Raw genomic sequence first — 18,023 nt, forward strand, 5'->3', positions numbered from 1 at the left:
AACTATGCATCCTACGAAAAAATTTGTAGGAACATTTTTTGGTTAGAAAGGCCCAAAAAATACAAAAAAATGTTTTCTTTTGCAAGAAATCGCTGTTATGTGATTCCTCAACTTCTTGGTTTATAACAATCTTATCGACATCCGGATCAACTGTTACCCAAAAAATTCGTGTTCTACAGTTCAAAATACATAAAAAAATCTTGGGTAAGTCCATCTGAATACAGGAGGCCGTTGCACCCCCCCTGGCGACAGGACTAATAGGTATAGTGTTTTTTTTTATGAAAAAATCATAGTTATTCTTATGCATCATAATTATTGTCGTTATTATAGCGACCGTAAATTTTTAATTAACATTTTAAATGTTGCTAAACTTTTTATTCAATTTCCATAGACTTCTGGAATTATAATATATGCAGAAAGGGCTTTTAAGTTACCAAGTTATTTAATTATTGATTAACAACTACTTATCTAAAAGTTTAGTTGAAAATTAAAGATTTTGTTGGAAAAACCCGCTTTTTCCGGGGAAAGTTTTCGTCGAAGTAAATCGGAGAAAATACATCTCTATGCAGAATTTAATTGCGGTGAATTTTTATTTGGGTGTTTTTGGTCTAAAGATAAAATCTTTGGAGTTATAGAGCAAAAATTGAAAAAACACGATTTTCGGGCGCCATTTTGTTTATAAAAAAAAGTAGCACACTATCTGCGGACTTTGCATATCTATATTATTAATACATACAATAATAAGATTCGATTCCAGCAATAAAATTGCTGGTAAATAACTTTTCCTTGTATTTTGCTAATTAGCCCAGAGTATATACATACACATAAATATGTATAGCATAAGCAATGACGGTCGCAATGACGGTCGCGATGACGGTCGCGATGGCGGTCGCGATGACGGTCGCGATGGCGGTCGCGATGACGGTCGCGAATTCAAAGCTTTTTCACCTATCCAAAAGTCGTGATGAGGGTCGCGATGACGGTCGCGAATTCAATGGTTTTTCCCCTATCCAAAAATCGCACAACGTCCCTAAAGAAGTTTTCACTTCAAAAAGCGTTGGTGGGTACGAAAATAACTGGGTCGAAGAGAAATAGATGGTGCTTCATCTACTTTATTAAGAGAATTAGCAGTTGAAGACGTACCAGAATATACAAATTGGCTGAGGATGTCTAAAGAACGGTTTGGAATATTTCTGGCTCAAATTGCTCCTCAAATTACGAAAAACAACACTGTAATGAGATTGGCTATTCCAGCTAGGGCAAAATTGGAAATCACATTTTCCTCTTTTGCTACAGGAAATAGTTATGGAACTTTGCAGAGGTTATTTCGTATGTCAACAGCTGCAATCTCCAAATTTATATTACAAGAATCAACTTCGCAGTACTTATGAACTTGACTAAGCTGACCTGTCTATACTTGTTTAGTCGGCATTTTAGTTGTTAGAAAGGAAAAGTGGAGGAAGCAACTTGTTCGAGTAAATAGAAATTGTTTCTATTCACTTGACTAAACATTTTACTAAATTAGATACTTGCGCAAGTACTAAATCAAGTTGTTTACACCATACAAGTAACTAAATTTAGCTACTTAATTTAGTAACTTGCTTTAGCTACTTGACACGTATAAAAGAGCTTTAATGGCCGAAAAACGCCGTTATTTTTAAGTTACTGAAGTGCTGTAGCTGATTTAATCCTATCCTACTTTACCTTGTAAAAGGTAGAATAATTTTACAAACTTTAATGTACCTAATGTTTGTACTAACCTTTTTGAGTTATTTTATTACAAATATCTAGATCTTTTTGCTGTGGTTTTTCGGGAAAAAATTCACATAATACTGCAAATTTTCTTCTACAATCCACAACTCTCCAAAATTTGATATCATCTAATACAACACAATCGTGATTAATTGTATCAAAAATCGGATGTCCAGGAGCCCAAGCTCTATAACACAAAAAAGCGGAATTGTAACAACTCAGATAATTGCAAAATATAACGAATAACCTTATAAACGTTGAGATATTGAGTAACGTTAGAAGAAATTTCTATTTAAGATTAGGATGTTGCCAAGAACTTTGCGGCGAACATTTTGAACATCCCCTATATTCACATTACTGTATATTTTTGTGTTTTACATTATCAAGAAATAAATAGTAGTATTACACCTATTACGTTTTTCAGTGTGTTGTAGCAATTTTCTGTACTCAGATAATTTTTTTAGTGTTACTTTTTGCAATAAATCTGAAAACATTTCTGAGCTCTATACCTCCAAAGTTAGAATTTCATATCGTTTTTTTAATGGTATAAAATTTCTCATCTGTTAGTCCAGGTACTGATCTTTTTTTTCGTCTTTAAAGAGGGGGGTCTAAAATCTTCTCAAAATACATCTCCCTCCAGGACGCCGTCTGACTGACCCTAGTGCAGGATATATTAGACTCATTAGACAGACCCTCCTCTGCCTTCCAGTGCCGAGCATTACGTCCAAAGCACTACCTTCATTTATCCACAGACTACCAGCAAGGAGGTCCTCTGTCTCCTGTTCCTATTTCATCCTTTTTAAAATTGGGCTTTTTTTGTGAGAGAGGAACCTTATACCAAGTAGCGCGTGGAAGACCCTCATTCTCTCCTTATAGAAAGGCATCACTCCCAGCCGGGTATTTCCTCGGGCATATACTAGTTCGCTCCGGGGGTCATATTTTAATACCCTACAGAAAAGGGTCACTGTAAATTTTCTCCGGCCATATATTTCTTAAAAAAGATAGTTTGAAAATGCCTTTAGTATGTATAGGGACAAAATGAATAATAATGAATCGCCAACTACAATGCTTTATTTCAATTTATATTTGTTTAATTATGTAAAGTTGGAGGTTATCCCGGTTGTTTCTACACTTGTATTGCTTTGTCATAGATTTTTGAATAAACACGAATTATTTGGGTAATTCTTAAAAACAGAATTAATATCAAAATAGCTAACAAAATTCCTAAGCAAGATCAAAATTTCTAATAAAATTTCTAAATCGGTCATCAACATTTTTCAACATAGGAACAGAAATGAAGTGAATATATTCTAAATAATCTTAATTCCACTGTCTGCTATATAAATATATGTAAATAATACAAAAGTCACAGTACCCACAGTAATTTTGCCGATAATTTTCCTATAACTTAGTAGATACATAAATACTTAATCCGTTTAACCATGGGAGCGAACTAATATACGGTCTTCGGAGCGAACTATTTATTATACATCTATTATTATCTGTATAATTAAATCGATTTTTTGATCTCGGGAGCGAACTAGTGTGCTCTGATTTCCTCATTCCCCACAGTCTGACTCAAACAGTTGGACTCACTTTACATATTTCCCTCTTACGAAGTAAAGTTATTCTCTCTTTCCACGTTACTCAACCTCTAAATGGGGTAAGTATTCGGAGTTCGGAGTATACTTACCTCCGAATTCTATAAAATTAAATCGAGTTTTCTAACAATTTAGAATTAAGGTCATCTTAAACTCTACTTATACGCGTGACATGTGCTTTTTATTTCTATTGGAGTATAAATCTCCAACATGCTTTTAAGTTTCATTAATACAACAACATCAAGAGTAGAAAAGAAGCTAGATTTTTACCAGCCAAAAGAACAAGCTGGATTTCGATCAAACTTTGGAACAAACGACCATCTGCAGACAGTAAGTAAAGTTACTAATTGAAAAGTCAATAGAATATAATAAGCCCCTTGTCCTAGCATTCGTGAATTTTCATAAAGCCTTTGGCACGATAGAGCTGGATAGCATTTTAGAAGCTCTAACTAAATGAATGCCGCATTGACTATCGTTACAGTACACTCATCTATAATATTTATAAAGAGGAAACAATGAGTATTAAGTTACATGATAAAACCAAACAAATAAGCATAGTATGCGGTGTAAGACAAGGCGACACACTCTCGCCAAAAATATTCATAACTTTTCTGGAATATGCCTTTAAGAGATGCTCAACTGGGACAATAAAGGGAACACAATAGATGGAGAAAAGTGAAATCATCTTCGTTTTGCAGATGACATAGTCCTTATAACTGATGACCTAGGAGAAGTAAAGGAAATGCTAAATGAGTTAGACCACGGCCACCTAAAGCTTGTTAGACGCTATCTGCTGGAAAATAGGCCTGAAAATGAACTTTTCTAAAACTAAATTTATGACTAATCTGACTCCCAGCGGACAGCTGATTATACGTGAACAAGAAGTAGAACTAGTGGAAAAGTACATTTACAGGGGTCATGAAATTAGGATAGGCAGAGATAACCAAACATGCGAAATAAAAAGAAGATTAACTCTTGCTTGGGGAGCCTACGGAGCTCTGAGAGACATATTTAGGCACAGTACCGATCGGTTTGAAAAGTGTTTAATCAATGTGTGCTGCCGGTAATGACATATGGAGCAGAGACACTGACTCTAACCAAGGCAACAGCGTCGAAAATACGGGTTTCTCAAAGGCGTATGGAAAGATCCATGCTGGCTGGGTGTAACCCTACGGGATAAAATCATAAATGAAGATCTCAGACAAAGAACCGGTATCGCAGATGTTGTAGAACGTATCACCAGGCTGAAATATTCAAGATGGACACGAACGCTGATGAAATGGAGACCGAGGGAAGATAAGTGCAGTAGAGGAAGGCCGCTTACGCGATGGACAGATGATATTAGGCGGATTAGTAAAAACTGGCAACAATCAGCACAAAACCGTAAAGTGTGGAAACAATTGGGGAAGACCTATGTCCAGCAGTGGACGTGAATTGGTTGGATGATGATGATGATGAATTATTATAAAAAACGATAAATACTTACCTGAATGTTGAACAACTCAACATCATACCAAACGAAGTCACAAAATGTCCTTCTTGTTTTATATCGTCCAATCCAACGTAGGCTGTTTTATACCAGCTATTAAGTGTATCATTAACTATACGGGATAACTCTTTGGTTCTTAGTTCTGACGTAACATCAGCTATTTCGGCACCTATCTTTTGGCAAGAGTCGATTGATTTTGTGTAATTGTTGACGTCCGTTAAAAGACTAAAGAGACCAACACTGCTAATGCAGGTTGCGTTTTCAGTAGCTTAAAAGTAATATTTCTTAAATAAGATAAAAATTGCCACACATTTGTGAAATTTCAGCAAATTTCGGAAACAAAATTGAAATTTTAAAGCAAATTAAAATTACTGTTACAAAAAAAAATAGGATATGTGAGCGGCTAAGGATGCGCCTATGCGGTGAGTAAGGATGCGGCTATAGAATGCAAAAGAATGATGGAGTGAAGATTTAAAGTAAAGGTAGCAGAGAAAAAACGGGCACATAATATAAAGATGTTAATGATAAACGACACAAAGATCGAGATACTACAAAAGTAAAGGTGGCAAAAAGCAGTTCTGAAGGCAAAAAATGAAACATGGGACAATAAATAGGCCAGAGCATATTCTTTAACAGAGCAATGGATAACAATATAGTTCATATAAGCTTCTTCTTCTAAAAGTGTCTATCTTCTGGAGATGTTGGCGACCACATTGACCCATCTTATTCTATTTACGGCAGCTCGAAATAGATCAGTTGACGTTAGACCAGTCCACTTCCTAAGATTGGCCAGCCAGGATATACGTCTACGTCCAGGGCCTCTCCTGCCCTCAATCTTGCCTTGTAGAATCAACTGCAGCAGTCGGTATTTTTCATTACGCATAATGTGGCCGAAGTAAGCCAATTTTCTGTTCTTTACGGTGTTAATTATTTCTTTGTCTTTTCCTAGCCTCTGGAGAATAGTTATATTAGTTGTGTGGTGTATATATGAGACCCTCAACATACGTCGGTAGCACCACATTTCAAACGCCTCTAACCGTTTTATGGCATCTTCTGTCAGGCTCCAGCTTTCAACTCCGTATAGGAGGACACTAAAGACGTAACATCTAAGAATTCTTATGCGTATATTGATACTTAAAGATAAGTTGCAGAGAATTTTCTTAAGACTGTTAAAAGAGCTTCTGGCTTTTTCAATACGAGTTTTTATTTCGTAGCTATGATCCCAAGTATCCTTAATGTTGCAGCCCAGGTAGCATATTTTCTGTACTCTCTCTAGAGGTGTATTGTTTACTGTAATTTGGGCGTTTATGTTGGTGTTTTTACTAATGATCATTATTTTTGTCTTCTTACAGTTTAGTTTTAGGCCGTATTTGTTACATGCTTCTACAACATTATCCATGATCCTTTGGAGCCCCTGCGCACTATCCGCCAGCAATACTGTATCGTCTGCATATCTAATATTATTTATAAGTTGTCCATTTACTGCAATACCATCTTCTGATTCGTCCAAGGCCTCTCTAAAGATGTTTTCAGAGTATATGTTAAATAATGTTGGTGACAGTATGCAACCCTGTCTGACTCCTTTTTCAACCGTGAAGATTTCGGACAGTTCATTTTCGAATCGAACTGTTGCTTTTTGTTGGAGATATAAGTTTGAAACGAGTCTTATATCCTTACCATCGAGTCCTGATGTTTTTAGGATATCGATTAGTTTTCCATGTGGGACTTTATCAAATGCCTTCTCGAAATCTATGAAACATGCATACACATCGCAATTGACATCCCTGGCTCTCTGTATTAGAACTTGCAAGCTGAAAAGTGCTTCCCTCGTTCCGAGTCCTGATCTGAATTCAAATTGAACTTCACTCAGCTGTTCTTCTAATTTGGTGTATATGCGCGAGTGAATGATAGTAAGGAGTACTTTAAGTACATGGCTCATCAAACTAATTAATCTATGTTCTTCACATTTTCTAACGTTGGCTTTTTGGGGAAGTGGAATGAATATTGATAGTAGCCAGTCTTTTGGTAAGTAACAAGTCTCGTATATGTTGTTGAATAATTTCGTAAGAGCTGTAATTTGTTGTGCCTCTAATAGCTTTAAAATTTCACCATGCACCTCATCAGGTCCTGGTGATTTCCCATCTTTAATCCGCTTAATGGCCATAGTTACTTCTTAGTTTGTTATTTCTGGGCCATAGGGATTGTCTATTTCATACGGACTTCGTGCAGCATCTTCGAATAATTCTTGCATATATTCTTTCCATCTTCTTAATTTATCTTCAATTGTAGTCAAAATTTGACCTTCGACGTCTACGACTATGCCTATATTGCGTTGTTTTCTGATGTTCTGTACTTCTTTAATCTTTTTGTGCATATGGAAATCGTCATGTTTGCGTTGTAGTGTTTCAATTTCTGTACATTTCTCCATCAGCCATGCTTCTTTTGCCCCTTTTATTTCTCTTAGTATACTCTTATGCAACTTTTTGTATTCATTGTCATTTCTACCTTTTAATTTCCTTCGCTCTTCCATCATCTGCAATATTTTATCTGTCATCCATTCTTGCTTCTTTTCTCTTTTTGATTTAAGATATTCATGCGAAAGTGTGTTGATAGATGTCTTCACTTCGTTCCATTGTTCTTCTACGCCACTAGGAGCGTCTTCAACTATTTTCGCAAAATTCTTATTAATCTCTGTTTTTACTTTTTCCTGGATGCTATTTTCTTTCAGTAGTTTTATATCTATCTTGGGTCTTATTTTCTTTTGAATTATTTTGAGTCGTATGTTGATATTTGCAACTAACAGACTATGATCTGAGAAGACATCGGCGCCTGGATATGTTTTTGTTGAGGTGACAGAATTTCTAAACCTTTTGCTTATGTTAATAAAATCAATTTGGTTTCTTATGATTTTCCCTGGGGTATCACCAGGTGCTTTCCATGTATAAAGCCTTCTTGGATGTAATTTAAAGAATGTGTTCATTACAACCATATCCGTCTCTTGGCAGAATTGTATCAGTTGTATCAGTCTTTCTCATATAAGCTTAATACCGCTAAAATATTAGAAAGATTATTATAAAAATCTATTGACTGAAGATCGTTCACAATTTCTTACTGAAGGTAATCGCCAGTCTTTCTAGTCAGAGACATCTTTTATAGAAGAAACGCAATAAACTAAAGCTAAGTTTATATGAAAGGCGCTGACCGCGCGTTTTGGTAACGCACGTTTACAACTACATAGGTACATTTTATTCACACCATACACATTTTACCTTAAAGCGCGCGTTAACATGTCATCATCATCAATGGCGTTACAAATCTTCGTGAGTCTTTGCCGCGTTTAATATTACCTTCCATGTCTGTCAGTCCTGTGCCACTATTTCCCATTGTCTCACTTCCATTTTCTTCAGGTCTTCTCTGGAAACCTTCCTAGTCCGTCTTACAGACCTTCTCCCATCTAGTCTTTCCCAAAACACATTGTTTATAAGGCGATTGGTAAAATTGTGGCTTATTTCCCATTTAAAATAGTTCATTATAAAAATGCCACAAGGAAATAGCTTCAGAACAACATTAAGGCGATTGTCGTTACTGCGTATCACATGCCCTGGCCATCTTAGTCTATTGGCCTTTATATCTGACTAGATTTTCCTGTCCGAAGATAGACTAACTCGTTATTGTATCTGTGCCTCCATACGATTGTCACGCTGTCTCTGCAAGGGCCATAGATCACTCTAAGGATTTTACGTTCCCATACCAGCAATTTATTTACTTCTCTTTTTGTTAGCGTCCTTGTTTCGCTTCCATACGCGACTGCTGGTCGTATTATGGTCTTATACAGTGATGAGCGCACTAATATCCGGCAAAATAACGCAAAAGATGGAAAACATAAATATTAAAAAGACTAAGTTTTCACTCTAATGGCATATAAAACAACATAATGCTATTCTACATCCCCCCAGAATGAAAACAATAGGAACCTTCTCTGGTTACACCTCCGAGGCTTCTACAATTTGCAAGCCATAAGGATGCTGAGACTAAGGAAGATGAGGGAATTCTACAATTTACAATTCACGTCCCATCTGCTCAGCGTGCTAATAACCGGCAAAATAGCGCAAAAGATGGAAAACATATTAAATTGTGAGATAAAAAGAAATCAAACTAGTAGAGGTGTTAAAATTAGCGATAGTAACATATACATTGACATTATATTGATTGTTTCCCACCTTTAGACCTTTCAGAGGAGTATGTATTACAGTCCATAGTATTTGTGCTAACTCAATGCAATGCGACATCTAATGAAGTCAAAACTTCTCTCGTGAGGTGCAAAATTCCGAATTTTGCACCTCGCGAGAGAAGTTTTGACTTCATTAGATGTCGCATTGCATTGAGTTAGCACAAATACTATGGACTGTAATACATACAACTCTTGACATTTCCCATTACATTTGAGGAAGCAAAAAAATAGCGCCATCTAGGCGGTCTACGGTGATAACCAGAGCAATCTAACCTTAGATTTACAAAATTGCTTTATTACTTTTGTTGTATAAGTGTTTGAACTATTTTTATTTTAATTTAATTTAGCAAAATTAGCTTGTTATTCAAAAATTTATAAAATTAAATTTGAATGTTTAGGTCAAATTTTACGTTGTCACAACGTAGTTTCACCGCAAGCCGACAGTGGCGCTAGTGGCAACGTGCTTCCAGATTTCTGTGCGAGTTGGATGTATTACAGCCAATAGTATTTGGTTAGCATGTATACGCCTGTATTCTATCCTACTGCAAGGATTTTAATGAAATTTTGGGAATAGCCTCTACTTACCTCCTAATTCAAAGTCTACCCTATACCAATGTGTGCTTTTATCTTGGGGGTGGTTCCCACCCCTTCTCGGGGGTGGAAAATTTCTTGGTTAAAATAACTACGGAAGTGGCTAGAGAACCTAATTCTAAGCAAAAACTGTTCTATAATTTTTTCTTGAAAACTCAATATTTTTTGAATTATTCGTGGTTGAAAATTGGTTATTTTCATTGAAACATAACACCTTTTCGAACAGTTTTTTGCGAATACCTTAAAAGCTTTGCATCTAATTAAAAAAACTGTATAAAACATTTTTGTTGCTTATAAAAAAAACAAAGATATTAGTTCCTTCATCAATCTTCTAGTTATAATACAAAAAGAGATATGGTAGGTGAAGAGTTTGTTTTTTTTTTGTGCATGTTTAAATCGTTGTATTCAACTTGAAATAACAGAGAAACGGTCGACTTTAGGTGTATAATGCTACCATTACCTTTTGTAATGCTTGAAAAGACCTTTAAAATGAGTAATATTAAAGGTCTATTACATTCAAACTAAGCGAGATATGCTGCAAAAAAAATTGATGACTAATGTATTTTAAGAAAAAATGAGAATTATACTTAACCCCTCATCCACCAGAATTTTAATGCATCATTTTACTTCTACAATACCTTTTATTATAGTGTTATTTCTATGTTCAAAAAGTTGGACGGGTTTAAAATGAATGGTTTTTGAAAAAAAAATAAGATCAATTTATAGAGCGCATTTTTAAATTTCCTTAAAAATCTTTCTTTTTCTACATGTAACTTGAAAATGATAAGAGATACAACAATGAAAAACAAAAACAAAATTTGTATCTAACAAAACCCTACATTTTTGTGTGGTATCTTTTTTTCGTATCTCTTATCATTTTCGAGTTACATGGAGAAAAAGGAAGATTTTTAAGAAAATTTAAAAATGCGCTCGATAATTTGATCTTATTTTTTTCAAAAACTATTCATTTTAAACCCGTCCAATTTTTTTAACATAGAAACAACACTATAATAAAAAGTATTGTAGAAGGAAAACGATGCATTTAAATTCTGATGGATGAGGGGTTATTATACTTCTCATTTTTTCTTAAAATACATTAGTCATTAATTTGTTTTACAGCATATCGCTTAGTTTGAATGTAATAGACATTTAATATTTTTCATTTTAAAGGTCTTTTCAAGCACCACAGAAGGTATTGGTAGCATTATACACCTAAAATCGAACGTTTCTCTTTTATTTCAAGTTGAATACACCGATTTGAGCATGCACCAAAAGCACAAACTCTTCTCACCTAACATATCTCTTTTTGTATTATAACTAGATTTTGTGAAGGGACGAATCTTTTGTTTTTTTTATAAGCTACAAAAATATTTTATATAATTTTTTTTCGTCAGATGCATAGATTTTGAGGTATTCGCAAAAAACTGTATGAAAAGATGTCTTTTTTCAATGAAAACTGACAATTTTCAACCACGAATAATTCAAAAAGTACCGAGCTTTCGAAAAAATAAATATAGAATAATTTTTGCTTAGAATTAGGGTTTATAGCCACTTCCGTAGTTATTTTAACCAAAAATTTTCCACCCCCGAGAACGGGTAGGAACCACCCCCAAGATAAAAGCACGCATCGGCATAGGGTAGACTTTGTTTCTTGAGCTATTCTCTACTTATTGTGAAAATATCAAGTAAATCGATGTAGTAGGATGGAATTCGGAGCCAAATAACCTCATGAATAAAATGCACGTAGTTGTAATCGCGTATAAGCGCCTGTCGTGTAAACTCAGCCTAACTGAAGATAAATTATATTTTGTCTATAAAAAAGCACAACCGGATGTATTTGAAGATAAAATGACAACTCTAAGTCATTTGACAGAGTTAAAACTAATGTAAAAAAAGGAAAGAAGAAAACTTACAGGCTAAATACTTACATTTCCAGTTTCCATAAGCACTGTAATAATCAAAACCCACATCTTCAATCAAAGTGGAACTTTTAGCAATTTCTGGACATCCTAATACCTGGCAAGTGAACGTATATCCTGTATTCAAGTTTCTAACTTCTGGAGGACTAAAATTAAAACCTAATCCACTTTTTTGTCTGGCGTAGTTCTCGCAGTCTTTAAGATCGTTCGCGTTACCCCAGAAAATAACGGGTAGGGTAGATCTGTGACAACTGATTATTTTATTATAACTTAACTTTCTTATTTCCTTACGACAGTTATTTCTCGCGTTTGTAGAGGAGAACACACAGATGAACAATACAAACATAAAAATTTTCATAAGGTATATGTTATACAGTGCTAAAAATAATAAACAGTTATGAAGAATTTAATTGAATAATGGTACAGAAACGTTAAGAATATTATAAATACTGTTCAATCTCCAATACCCTATTATTTAGACTGAATATTAATAAATGAAACGTAGAAATTACACAGTTAAAGTTTACGAATTTTATCATATGAATCAACTACTATACCGTTTGTCCATATTTTTCCACAATCTCTCATATCTTCAACATCTACTCCATCCATCGTTGGATGTAAGCTTTCCTCAGTTGTGTCCATTGATTTCTGTTCGTTTTTTTGCATCCATTCGTGTTAGAGCCAATCACTTAATGTCATCAATTCATCTACTTCGAGGTCTGCCTCTAGTTCTCTTTTATTTGCTCCCGGTCGCCATTCAAAGATTCACTTCGTCCAACGGTTCATTCATTATCTTCCATTCTTCCTATGTGTCCGGCCCAGTTCTACTTTAACATAGCAATCCTATGAATTACATCTATTATTTTTTATCGTCTTCTTATTTCTTCGATTGTCTTGGATTTGCGATGACTGAACTCAATGTCGAGCATTCTCCGTTCCATAGCTTTCTTGGTCACTTGAAGTTCGTGGACTATGTTGTTATTAAAAGTTCCCATGTTTAAGTTCTATAATATGTCAGAACCGGCAATAGAATTTAAATCATACTTTAGGCTAAGCTTGGATAGTTCGATTTTTTGTCCCAATTATATACAGGGTGAGTCACCACTAACGCGACGGAAGATTACAGCGAAATGGTAAAAGATTTGAAAAAAAGCTTGGATAGTTCGATTTTTGTCCCAATTATATACAGGGTGAATCACCACTAACGCGACAGAAGAATACAGCGAAATGGTAAAAGATTTGAAAAAAATTTTAATTGAATAGTTTGTAAGTTGATAAAAACTACATTTTAAAATTAGGTATTTTGAAATATACAGGGTGTCCCAATAAATGGCGGCGTATCAAAGTTATATTTTTTCTTATGGAACACCCTGTATTTTATTGAATTTTTAATTGTCCGCAAAAAATAAGGTATAGTTTCATAAGGCTTCCCTATACCTATGTACAGAGTGTTCTGAGTTATGTTGACTTTTCTTAAAATGTAAAGTTTTAAAAGAAGGCTTAGTCTCAAGTTATTTACGAAATTATAAAAACATTACTTTTACATCTAAATAGTTGGATATTGGTTGAATATATTCCATGATTAATTATTACACATTTGTCTACAGGGTGTTCAAAATTTACAGTTTCATTAGTGGAGTATTCAATGTGTCATATGATGCTTATTTTAAATGGAACACCATGTATATTAATAAATAATTATACTAAACAAATTTACCTCTTTCGAATGGTATATGAATGTCCTATACCTAAGTGTCATAGTTTTTTGCGTAATTTACAATTATTTAAATTCTTAATCTGTAAATCGATTTTAAAACAAAAGATGTAGTTAATTAATGTCATTGTATGACATTGTCAGTTTATGACAGTACGGTCTGGTAATTATCAAAACTATAAACATCGGTAGTGTATGATATTCAAATTTTTTCTTACTTAAAAATGGCTTTGGTAGAGCCAATTACATCAAATAATTGTTCCTAAAAATGAATAATCACGATATCTATGAAAGAGTAGACATGCTACTTTTCATTAGGGAATATTTTTAAAATTGTCTCTTAGTTTCTAAAGATTACGCTTAAAGGTATCCTGATAAAAGACACCCAAAAAGGACGTTTTTGAGAGATTTCTCGATAGATTCCGTGCTACTGGTAATGTTGCATAGGTACGAAAAGGTAAATAAAAATAAACCATTTATTTTTAATGACGTCAACGAACTTGATGTCCTGCTTTCTGTTACGGAAAACCCAAATACTAGTACGTGAAAAATTTCGAGTCAATTGGAAATCAGTCAAACGAGTGTATGTAGAATACATAAGAAAAACCACTATCATCCGTATAAAACCTACACCAGCATTAGACAGAACAGGAACGTTTAACTTTTCGTTTATAGACTTGAGAATTTGGAGAAGATCCTGATATTTTTTAAGAATGTATTGTGTACAGACGAATCTACCTACTTTTCATAATAATCGTCTAGTTAATAGACATAGCTTTCATTTTATTATGATACAGTAAACAAACATTTTATTGTTGATCACCAACACCGACGAAGTGTTAATGTTTGGGACAGTATTCTGAGCGAGTACCTACGTTATTGATCCATATTTTTTTGACGAAAATCTGAATAGAGCAGCTTTTTTAAATTTCTTAAAAAAGTTTTTTGGATCCTTCTTAAAATCTTTCAAGCGTGCGAACAAACATGTGGCTCCAATTGGACGGAGCTCCTGATTATTTTTGACGTGATGTTAAGAACAACCTCGACATAAAATTTAGAAATAAATGGATAGATAGATTCGGTCCTTATATTTGGCCACCTAGGTCACCAGGACTGACCAAGATGAATTTTTTTAAATGGGGTTATATTAAAAATATTGTAAATGCTACACTTCCTACTTCCGCTGGAAATAGTATCTGACTACTACTTACTACTTCAGATAATATTTTTATGAAATTAAGAATTTCGAACGCTTTTGCGTCTATAACACAAGCTATGTTAAATAATGTAAACAAATCATTTAAAATCCCTTGTTGTATAAACATTTTGAACATGTATTACATAACTGATAATTTTTTACTTATAGTAAGTTGTGGTTCATTTTGTATTTAGTTATATTTTTAATATTATTACTTAATAACGAAAAAATTTATTTTACAAATCAGCAAATAAAAATATATCTACATATTTATTTACAACTACACTCTATAACAACTATGCCAAGATGATGGGTTTAAAAATCGAGAGTGACTATAAATATTTTTAATATCGATGTACCGTTTAAGAAAACTGTAAATTGCGCAAAAACTATGACTCCTAGTTATAGAACATATACCATATACCATTCGAAAGAGGAACAACCTGTGTTTAGTATAATCCTTGATTAATATACATGGTTTTCTAATAAAATAACCATCATAGTATGCTACATTGAATAATCCAATAATGAAACTGTAAATTTTGAACACCCTGTAAATAAATGTGTAATAATCAAGCATGGAATGCATTAATTATAAGATAGTTACCAGACCGTATTGTCATAAAATGACAATGTCATACAATGACATTAATTATTAACTTCATCTTTTGCTTTAAAATCGATTTACAGATTAAGGGCCAGTTGTTCAATCAATGGTTAACTCATGGATTAAGTAAACCATGATTAAATTTAATTCGAAGATTATTTCTAATTAAGTTGTTCAATGCAGGTTAACAGCGGCGGCTCGTGGGTCAATCTTCAGGGGGGTCATTTTGGTTTGAAAACTTCAAACTGTTGATTTTTTAAAGTATTTAAAAGATCTTTTAGCATTTATATTTTAGATAAAAAATACAGACTTAGATAAAACTCAATACTATTTACCCTAGTTTTCCGAAAATTAAATTTGTCTTTTTTTAGAGTAAATCTTTTAAAAAATATAGGAAAAATGGTATGAACAGGTTATTGACTGATATATAGATAGGAATATTTATAGTATAATAAATTGTAAATTTATTAAAACGAAACTTACTTTAAATATTTTTATATTTTAAGTCAATTCTTCTATCCTTTAGTTCTGCAAAATAGTCTATGACCTTCTCATTGAAATTTGGAATGCTCTTGACAAGCGTTTTCTCGATGCTCAGCATAGACAAGGCACTAAGTCTAGGTTGTCCCATCGTATTACGCAGGAATGTTTTTACTCTTTTTAAAGTAGAAAAACATCTCTCACTTTCCACGGTTGTCATAGGGAGTGTGCACAAAATATTTAATAACTTCACTGCTTCAGAAAATGTTTCAGACAAATTCATGTTAATAAAAAGCTGAAGTATGGCTACTGCACCAGCACTATTGCGAAAATCCTCACGACAATATAAGACTTCAAGTTCCGATTTTAGTTTGGAAATATTCACTGTGGGATAATTAGCCGTCACCATTTTTAAAATATTTTGCGGAAAGTTGGTAGTGTATGCTTCAAATTTCTCTATGTAGAATAACTGTGAAATCATGAGATGATCATTGAAACTAAACCTGTGATTTATTTCAGATATAATAATATCACAAATTTCAAGTGCAGTTCGTCGCTTTGGATCCTCTGCAGTAGTTTTTCTTTTTTTTGCTGTTGATGTGCTTGGTACTTCTGATTCCAAAATAGTATTTCTAATTATTTGGATATTGTTGTTAAAAGACAGGATACAATTTTTGACAGATATAACATCAATGTCTCGCATTTGCAATTGTTTAAACAATATATCAACATGGGGCATTATTTTATGGAAAAAATTTAACCAAAATAAAAAATGCTCATCTTCCAAATGTCTTTTTAAACCAGTTGCTTGATTTATATTGTTACCATCTTGCTCCTCATCAATAATTTCCTCTAAGCAAGATTTTAAATCATCTTTATAAGTGTATACAATTTCAACACATTTTGTATTGAAAGCCCATCGAGTAGGCGCAGCTTTAGGTAGCCTTACTTTAACCACTCTATCCAGAACCATCGTACGTTTTGGAGATCGGCCGAAAAAGGACGAAAATCCGTGTAAATTTGCAAAAAATATTTTTATCGGTTTGTGTTGACTCGCCGCTTTTTGGAGGATAAGATTAAATTGATGGGCATAGCAGTGAATGAAGTGTGCATTTGGGTATATTTCTTTAATTTTTGTTTGTACTCCTCCCAGTTTACCGCTCATGACTGATGCACCATCGTAACTTTGGGCAATCAATTTTTCAGGTGCTTCATTAATTTTTAATAATTGAAGTTCTTCCAATATTACATTAGTTAAATGTTGTGCTGTAGTACCTAGGGGGTTAACAAATTTCCAAAATCTTTCATGTACAATACCAGTTAATACATATCGCAATATGATAATCATCTGCGTTTTATTGGAGCTGTCTGTGGTCTCATCTACTTGAATGGCCACAAAATTTGTCTGGCCAATCTCCTTCATGATATGAGTATGCACAATGGCTAACATTGATTCTAAAATATCGTTCTGAATTGTTTTCGATGTTCCTTTAAATACTGTACTTTTTTCAATGTGTTCTTTAAACATTAAATCCAGTTCAGAAACAAAATCGATAAGGCCCAGAAAAATTCCACGATTATTGGAGCTGTCACTTTCGTCATGACCGCGCAATGCAATTTCGAAAACTCCACAAAATTTTACACAGTCGATTAGTTTGTTTAAAATATACCTATTTTTAGATACCAATTCATTAAAGTCATGCACAGATTTACGATATACACTATCAAGTTGCTGTCTTATGTTAACACGTCCTAAACTTGCGTAACTCATTGATGAATTTATATGAGTAGTTGAAGAGGCATGTTTTGTAATTTTCACTTTTAAATGCTTAATGTCAGTTACTCCATTTTTCGCCCATACAGCGTCATTCGAAAACAGTAAACACGGATAGCAAAAAAATGCATTTCTCACACTGCAGCCACAAATCCAATCACACAAATTGTACATTGATTCTTTAAAATATCTTTGAATGTCCTTACCCCTATCCTTTGTTGTTTGTTTTAAATTCATGTTTGGTTTTGGTCGACCACTTTCTTTTTTCTCAAGCCGCCGTTCATAATTTAGTGTTCCAGCAGATTTTAAGGCAATTATTTCGTCAACAACACTCATCTTGTTTTTGTTACAATCACAAAAAAATCCAACAAAACAAAATAAATTACGCAAATACGCCGCGATCGATATAGACCTGCCGTGAAGTGCGGTCAGCAGACGGTAACTAACTAAACGTGAGGCCGTCGACTCTACTAGAGGTATACGACGGAAAGGTCACTCCCACTCTCGCCCACGAAATTGCTATCTGCCGTCTCTTTTCTATTTTACATGCATTTGTCCATAAGCCATAAGAACTGTATATAGACAATTTAAAATACGGCCCAGCCACGGGCTTGTGTATAGCGCGAGGCGCGACGTTATTATATCTATTATATTTGTTTTGCCA

The 18,023-nt window shown here is 33.9% G+C and overlaps 1 protein-coding gene across 1 annotated transcript in view; it reads right to left on the bottom strand.

The window, feature by feature from the left end:
* The window catches only part of LOC114327222 (uncharacterized), a 34,420-nt gene that overhangs the window by 8,975 nt on the left and 7,422 nt on the right, over positions 1 to 18,023 (bottom strand). Inside the window, exons 2-4 of the mRNA XM_028275766.2 lie at positions 11,593 to 11,961; positions 4,840 to 5,110; positions 1,761 to 1,939 (exon numbers count right to left, since the gene is read on the bottom strand). Of these exons, the coding sequence (XP_028131567.1) occupies positions 1,761 to 1,939; positions 4,840 to 5,110; positions 11,593 to 11,941 (799 nt within the window). The 5' untranslated portion in view covers positions 11,942 to 11,961. The remainder of the gene's footprint in view (positions 1 to 1,760; positions 1,940 to 4,839; positions 5,111 to 11,592; positions 11,962 to 18,023) is intronic.

The sequence above is a fragment of the Diabrotica virgifera genome, chromosome 1 (genome assembly GCF_917563875.1).
Source record: "Diabrotica virgifera virgifera chromosome 1, PGI_DIABVI_V3a".
NCBI lineage: Eukaryota > Metazoa > Arthropoda > Insecta > Coleoptera > Chrysomelidae > Diabrotica > Diabrotica virgifera.